This window comes from Oncorhynchus nerka, linkage group LG15 (assembly GCF_034236695.1).
Source record: "Oncorhynchus nerka isolate Pitt River linkage group LG15, Oner_Uvic_2.0, whole genome shotgun sequence".
NCBI classification, from domain to species: domain Eukaryota; kingdom Metazoa; phylum Chordata; class Actinopteri; order Salmoniformes; family Salmonidae; genus Oncorhynchus; species Oncorhynchus nerka.
The window spans coordinates 12,657,734-12,665,498 of record NC_088410.1 but is presented as its reverse complement, the minus strand read 5'-3'; the positions used below and the strand labels follow the sequence as shown (position 1 = coordinate 12,665,498).

The 7,765-nt window shown below is 53.5% G+C and overlaps 1 protein-coding gene across 1 annotated transcript in view; it reads right to left on the bottom strand.

Annotated features, from left to right (window-relative positions):
• Nucleotides 1-1,819: 1,819 nt before the first annotated feature.
• LOC115127586 (bromodomain-containing protein 4-like) overlaps nucleotides 1,820-7,765 on the bottom strand; it is a 29,938-nt gene continuing 23,992 nt past the window's right edge. The window contains exons 15-18 of the mRNA XM_065002194.1: nucleotides 6,656-6,748; nucleotides 4,939-5,352; nucleotides 2,683-3,764; nucleotides 1,820-1,910 (exon numbers count right to left, since the gene is read on the bottom strand). Coding sequence (XP_064858266.1) covers nucleotides 1,902-1,910; nucleotides 2,683-3,764; nucleotides 4,939-5,352; nucleotides 6,656-6,748 — 1,598 coding nt within the window. The 3' untranslated portion in view covers nucleotides 1,820-1,901. The remainder of the gene's footprint in view (nucleotides 1,911-2,682; nucleotides 3,765-4,938; nucleotides 5,353-6,655; nucleotides 6,749-7,765) is intronic.

The window sequence follows — 7,765 nt, the reverse complement described above, 5'->3', positions numbered from 1 at the left end:
AGCAGACACCTTATTGTAGATTAGTAACCCCCAGCTGTATGTTTACAGCAGACACCTTATTGTAGATTAGTAACCCCCAGCTGTGTGTTTATAGCAGACACCTTACTGTAGATTAGTAACCCCCAGCTGTATGTTTACAGCAGACACTTTATTGTAGATTAGTAACCCCCAGCTGTGTGTTTATAGCAGACACCTTATTGTAGATTAGTAACCACCAGCTGTGTGTTTACAGCAGACACCTTATTGTAGATTAGTAACCCCCAGCTGTATGTTTACAGCAGACACCTTATTGTAGATTAGTAACCCCCAGCTGTGTGTTTATAGCAGACACCTTATTGTAGATTAGTAACCCCCAGCTGTGTGTTTACAGCAGACACCTTATTGTAGATTAGTAACCCCCAGCTGTGTGTTTACAGCAGACACCTTATTGTAGATTAGTAACCCCCAGCTGTGTGTTTATAGCAGACACCTTACTGTAGATTAGTAACCCCCAGCTGTATGTTTACAGCAGACACTTTATTGTAGATTAGTAACCCCCAGCTGTGTGTTTATAGCAGACACCTTATTGTAGATTAGTAACCACCAGCTGTGTGTTTACAGCAGACACCTTATTGTAGATTAGTAACCCCCAGCTGTGTGTTTACAGCAGACACCTTATTGTAGCTTAGTAACCCCCAGCTGTGTGTTTATAGCAGACACCTTATTGTAGATTAGTAACCCCCAGCTGTATGTTTACAGCAGACACCTTATTGTAGATTAGTAACCCCCAGCTGTGTGTTTATAGCAGACACCTTATTGTAGATTAGTAACCCCCAGCTGTGTGTTTATAGCAGACACCTTATTGTAGATTAGTAAGTGTAAAGGGATAAAGAATATGTACATAAAGATATATGAATGAGTGATGGTAGCAGACACCTTATTGTAGATTAGTAACTCCCAGCTGTGTTTACATAGAAATACATAGAAATCTCTTCAGTTGAACAAAATAGAACACAACATTGTGGCTGAAGTTGAGAATGACACAACATCATGTATATATCTACAGACCTGCATTACAATACTGAGAGCTTTGTCCTTTTATTAAAGGACATGTTTGGGTGTTTTTGGAGCCTTTGTTCATGTTTATCAGAGCTCCCATACTACACAACGAGGACGAGGAAGTGATCTGCTCAGGTTTCTCAAAAACACGTGAAATCACATGGACCCTTCTATAACATCCCATTTACATATAAAACAAATGTGAGATTTGGTTCTAAAAAAGGAAACCTCTCCTTTAAATGAAGTACTGAATCTAGATGCTTTGTTCTAGTATGATTCTGACTCTCACCTGTGTCTTCTTGGCGGTGATGGGTGTTTTAGCCTCCTGCTTCAGTTTGTTGTCCTGATGGGAAGGGGGAGGGGCCGGGGAGTCCGGGAGGCGGAGCCCAGGACGAGAACTGTCCAATAGCTTCACATCTGATCCTGCAGGAGTCAATTAATCGGTTGATTCAGGTGACCTATTGACTGTGAAGAAACTCTAAAATAGAGACACTCTACCGTCGAGGCAGAGAGACACAGACAAATCTCTCCCGCTCTCTCCCTAACGCTTCTTACAGAGCCAGGTGTGTGTACTCACTGTGTGTGTGTTTGTTGTCTTGTGGTTTGTGATGTCGCTGGGTGGGGCTGAAAGGGGAGGGGGGCGGCACCGGGGAGGGGAGCGGCTTCTCCTCTTTCACCCTTTGGTTCTGCAGTGAACACACAGGGTTAACACACACACACAATGTACAGTACACAAACAAACACTGTACACACACACTCTCTTTGTGTACTCACAGGTTTCTTGGGCTGGGAAGGGGACTGTCTCATTGGTGGGAACTGAGGCATCTGGGGAGAATGTATCATCAGAGGGGAGGGGCTCTCCCTCAGAGGACCTATCACAACGGGAGAAACACCAGTATGAAAATGAGTGGGGTAGAGGTCTTCTCAGATATTCCCGAACCTGATTACCTGAGATCCAAACAGTCTGAAAATATGTCAAATACCGACCAGATCCAATATTATATTGGATAAATAAATATCCTCTATATATCACATTTGGTACATGTGGCAGTTGGTTCAGTCAAAAGCAGAAATCATGACGTCAAAACAGTTCTGTGGCTTTGAGCAGCAATAAAGACCCATGTTTTATCTGATACAGATCCGACCCAATTTGGATCCGATTCTCCCTCATCTCGACATGCTTTGGGTCGGATCTGGTCCACCTCGGATCCGAATCGACTTGGATATATCCTGTCTGTGTCGAACGGGACATTTCACGGATGCAATTCGGTTCAGATCTTCCTTTTTCGGGATCCAAGAATCCCTCTAGTGGGTGTCTGCCTGCCTGCCTGTCTGTCTGTCTGTACAGGGTTAGGGTTGTCTGTCTGTCTGTCTGTCTGTTTGTCTGTACAGGGTTAGGGTTGTCTGCCTGCCTGTCTGTCTGTCTGTACAGGGTTAGGGTTGCCTGTCTGTCTGCCTGTCTATCTGCCTGTCTATCTGCCTGTGTGTGTATTATCTCTCCTACCTGTGTTGAAAGGCTCAGTTGTGATCCGTGGTGATGGTTGTGGATGTACTATCTGTCTGTCTGTCTGTCTGTCTGTCTGTCTGTCTGTCTGTCTGTCTGTCTGTCTGCCTGCCTACCTGTGTGTGTATTATCTCTCCTACCTGTGTTGAAAGGCTCAGTTTTGATCCGTGGTGATGGTTGTGGATGTAGTATCTGCTTGATCCCTTTCTGTGCCAGGTGCATGGTGCTCTGTTGCTGGGGGAACGACATCCCCTGTCCCGCCTGCTGCATGTGTGCGTGAGTGTGTGAGTGAGGGTGTGAGTGAGGGTGTGTGGGAGGGTGTGAGTGAGAATGTGTTGCGAGCCTCTGCTGTTGCTGGGTTGGAGCGGCCGCTGCCTGTGACTGAGTCTGCATGGCCTGCATGAGCTGAGAATGGACCCGCCCAGGAGACTGTGTGTGGGCCGGGGGCCGAGACTGGACCCCCCCAGGAGACTGTGTGTGGGCCGGGGGCCGAGACTGGACCCCCCCAGGAGACTGTGTGTGGGCCGGGGGCCGAGACTGGACCCGCCCAGGAGACTGTGTGTGGGCCGGGGGCCGGGACATGAGCTGAGACTGGACCCGCCCAGGAGACTGTGTGTGGGCCGGGGGCCGAGACTGAACCCGCCCAGGAGACTGTATGTGGGCCGGCGCCCGGGACTGGACCCGCCCAGGAGACTGTATGTGGGCCGGGGCCCGGGACTGGACCCGCCCAGGAGACTGTGTGTGGGCCGGAGGCCGGGACATGAGCTGAGACTGGACCCGCCCAGGAGACTGTATGTGGGCCGGGGCCCGGGACTGGACCCCCCCAGGAGACTGTGTGTGGGCCGGGGGCCGGGACATGAGCTGAGACTGGACCCGCACAGGAGACTGTGTGTGGGGGTGTATGTGTGCCGGGGGCCGAGACGACTGCAGGTACATGTGCACCTGGCTGAGCGGGAGGGGAGGGGTTTCAGAGTTAGTGGGCACGCCTCCTCGTCGTCCTCAAATAGCGCTTGAGGGGTTGGGCCGAGACCCCCAGGATTCCGTGGGGGGTGGGGGGAGAGGGGACACAAGGGCGGGGAAGGACGGTTGGGGAATGTGGAGGGAGGGCTGGGGGGGAGGAGGAGTGGAGGGGGTGGAGAGGGAGGAGGGGGAGGCTGAGGGGGTTTGGGGGCCGCTCGGTTGCTGGGGCGGGACGGCTGCTGAGGGAGAGCGTTGTGGAGTGCTACAGAGAGGAGGGAGGGGGAGAGAGAGGAGGGAGGAGAGAGAGGAGGGAGGGAGGAGAGAGAGAGAGGAGAGGAGAGGAGGGAGGAGAGAGAGAGAGAGAGGAGGGAGGGAGAGAGAGAGAGAGGGAGGGAGGGAGGGAGGAGAGAGAGAGGGAGGGAGGGAGGAGAGAGAGAGAGGAGGGAGGGAGGAGAGAGAGAGAGAGAGGGAGGGAGGAGAGAGAGAGAGGAGAGGAGAGAGAGAGGAGGGAGGAGAGAGAGGAGAGAGGGAGGAGGAGGGAGGAGGGAGAGGAGGGAGGAGAGGGAGGAGGAGAGAGGAGGGAGGGAGGAGGCGAGAGAGAGAGAGGAGGGAGGGAGGAGAGAGGGGAGGAGGAGAGAGAGAGGAGGGAGGGAGAGAGAGAGGAGGGGGAGGAGAGGAGAGAGGAGGAGGAGGGAGGAAGGAGAGAGGAGGAGGAGGAGAGAGGAGAGGAGGGAGGAGAGAGAGGAGGGAGAGAGAGAGAGAGAGAGGGGGAGGGAGGGAGGAGAGAGAGAGAGAGAGGAGAGAGAGAGAGAGGAGGGAGAGAGGAGAGAGGAGAGAGGAGGGAGGAGGAGAGAGAGGAGCGAGAGAGGAGAGAGAGAGGAGAGAGAGAGAGAGAGAGGAGGAGGGAGGAGAGAGGGAGGAGAGAGAGAGAGGAGGGAGAGGAGCGAGGGAGGAGAGAGAGAGGAGCGAGGAGGAGAGAGAGAGGAGAGAAAGAGGAGCGTGTGAGGAGAGAGAGAGGAGCGAGGGAGGAGAGAGAGGAGCGAGGGAGGAGGGAGAGAGGAGCGAGGGAGGAGAGAGAGAGGAGCGAGGGAGGAGAGAGAGAGGAGCGAGGGAGGAGAGAGAGAGGAGCGAGGGAGGAGAGAGAGGAGCGAGGGAGAGAGAGGAGCGAGGGAGGAGAGAGAGGAGCGAGGGAGGAGAAAGAAGGGAGGGAGGAGAGAGAGGAGCGAGGGAGGAGAGAGAAGGGAGGGAGGAGAGAAAGAGATGAGAATGGGGGGAGAGGGACAAAAAGACAAAAAAGTACAGAAATAAATTATATTTCTAAAAATCTAAATGTTTCATTAAAACCAAAACCCCTCGACACAATGAAGTGTAGAAATGTGTAGAAAGTGTGTAGAAAAGGGTAGTGTAGAAGTGTAGAAATGTGTTCATCCACATACCTGGGGAGAGCATGACGGAGGGAATGACGGCCTGCTGGTTGAGGAAGGGCTGTGTGCTCTCAGAGGTGTGTGTGTTGGTAGCGTTGAGGTGGGGGGGTCCGGCGGCAGGGGCCCCCAGTTCATTACGGGGGGGCTCCCCCACCTGCTGGTTCAGATGGGGGGCCAGGAAGTGAGCTAGGGGGTCAAAGGTCAAAGAGGAGTCCAGAGAGGTCACAGGGACAGTGGGGATGGAGGGAGGAGGAGGGGGGGGCGAAGGGGTGTTGATGCTGCTGCTGGGGGTTTGGACTGAACTAGGGGGTCTGGGGGAGGAGGGGTCCAGAGGGGCAGTGATGCTGACCCCGCCCCTGCTGGACTGGTGGGGTCTCTTACAGTATATATTGTTAGAGGAGGACTTTTGCTGCTGGGGGGCCAGCCCTAAGAGAGAAGAGAGAGAGGAGAGAGAGAGATAGAGAGATAGATAGAGAGAGAGAGCAGGAGAGAGAGGGAAGGAGAGAGGGCAGGAGACAGCAGGAGAGAGAGAGATAGAGAGATAGAGAGAGAGAGCAGGAGAGAGAGGGAAGGAGAGAGGGCAGAGAGAGAGAGATAGAGAGAGAGAGAGAGAGCAGGAGAGAGGGCAGGAGACAGCAGGAGAGAGCGGGAGAGAGAGAGACAACATAATGAAAATGATGTGTGTACAGGGCTTGACATTTAGGTCTATTTCCCAGCGGCACACCGGGCCAGTGCCAACTGAAAGCTACTAGCCACGCTACCCGTCTCCTCCACGCTACCCGTCTCCTCCACGCTACCCGTCTCCTCCACGCTACCAGTCTCCTCCACGCTACCCGTCTCCTCCACGCTACCCGTCTCCTCCACGCTACCCGTCTCCTCCACGCTACCCGTCTCCCCCACGCTACCCATCTCCCCCACGCTACCCATCTCCTCCACGCTAACTAGCTACACAACAACAGGCCCACAGAAACAGGCTTTACTTCTTCAGAAAGATGCACAAATCCCTGATGCATTCTGTCGTTCTACTGAGAGCTGCTTCACAACCAGATGACTGAGAGCTGCTTCACAACCAGATGACTGAGAGCTGCTTCACAGCCAGATGACTGAGAGCTGCTTCACAGCCAGTTGACTGAGAGCTGCTTCACAGCCAGTTGACTGAGAGCTGCTTCACAGCCAGTTGACTGAGAGCTGCTTCACAGCCAGTTGACTGAGAGCTGCTTCACAGCCAGTTGACTGAGAGCTGCTTCACAACCAGTTGACTGAGAGCTGCTTCACAACCAGTTGACTGAGAGCTGCTTCACAGCCAGTTGACTGAGAGCTGCTTCAACCAGTTGACTGAGAGCTGCTTCACAGCCAGTTGACTGAGAGCTGCTTCACAGCCAGTTGACTGAGGCATGCTTCACAGCCAGTTGACGGAGAGCTGCTTCACAGCCAGTTGACGGAGAGCTGCTTCACAACCAGTTGACTGAGAGCTGCTTCACAGCCAGTTGACTGAGAGCTGCTTCACAGCCAGTTGACTGAGAGCTGCTTCACAGCCAGTTGACTGAGAGCTGCTTCACAGCCAGTTGACTGAGAGCTGCTTCACAGCCAGTTGACTGAGAGCTGCTTCACAGCCAGTTGACTGAGAGCTGCTTCACAACCAGTTGACTGAGAGCTGACACTCTTGCTGCCCGACGTGATACCCCACTATGTATTATGAGCCGTGTGTGTGCAGTGTCGTGTGTGTTACCTGTGTCGTCGCTGTCAGAGGAGTCACTGCTGCCTGATGAAGATCCTGTCTTCATCTTCATCACACTGGTCACCTCCAGAGCCTTCTCTACTGCTTCACACACACAGGATGGGTTAACTCTCTCTCCCTGGATGGGTTAACTCTCTCTCCCTGGATGGGTTAGCTCTCTCTCCCTGGATGGGTTAACTCTCTCTCCCTGGATGGGTTAACTCTCTCTCCCTGGATGGGTTAACACTCTCTCCCTGGATGGGTTAACACTCTCTCCCTGGATGGGTTAACACTCTCTCCCTGGATGGGTTAACACTCTCTCCCTGGATGGGTTAACACTCTCTCCCTGGATGGGTTAACACTATCTCCCTGGATGGGTTAACACTATCTCCCTGGATGGGTTAACTCTCTCTCCCTGGATGGGTTAACACTCTCTCCCTGGATGGGTTAACACTCTCTCCCTGGATGGGTTAACACTCTCTCCCTGGATGGGTTAACACTCTCTCCCTGGATGGGTTAACACTCTCTCCCTGGATGGGTTAACACTCTCTCCCTGGATGGGGTAACACTCTCTCCCTGGATGGGTTAACACTCTCTCCCTGGATGGGTTAACACTCTCTCCCCACCTCTCTTACCTGGCTGTGATTTCTCCTTCTCTCTCTCTCTCCCCACCTCTCTTACCTGGCTGTGATTTCTCCTTCTCTCTCTCCCTCCCCACCTCTCTTACCTGGCTGTGATTTCTCCTTCTCTCTCTCTCTCCCTCCCCACCTCTCTTACCTGGCTGTGATTTCTCCTTCTCTCTCTCCCTCCCCACCTCTCTTACCTGGCTGTGATTTCTCCTCTCCCTCCCCACCTCTCCTGGCTGTGATTTCTCCTCCCTCCCCCTCCCCTCTCTTACCTGGCTGTGATTTCTCCTTCTCTCTCTCCCTCCCCACCTCTCTTACCTGGCTGTGATTTCTCCTCCTCTCCCCCTCCCCACCTCTCTTACCTGGCTGTGATTTCTCCTCTCTCTCTCTCTCCTCCCCACCTCTCTTACCTGGCTGTGATTTCTCCTTCTCTCTCTCCCTCCCCACCTCTCTTACCTGGCTGTGATTTCTCCTTCTCTCTCTCCCTCCCCACCTC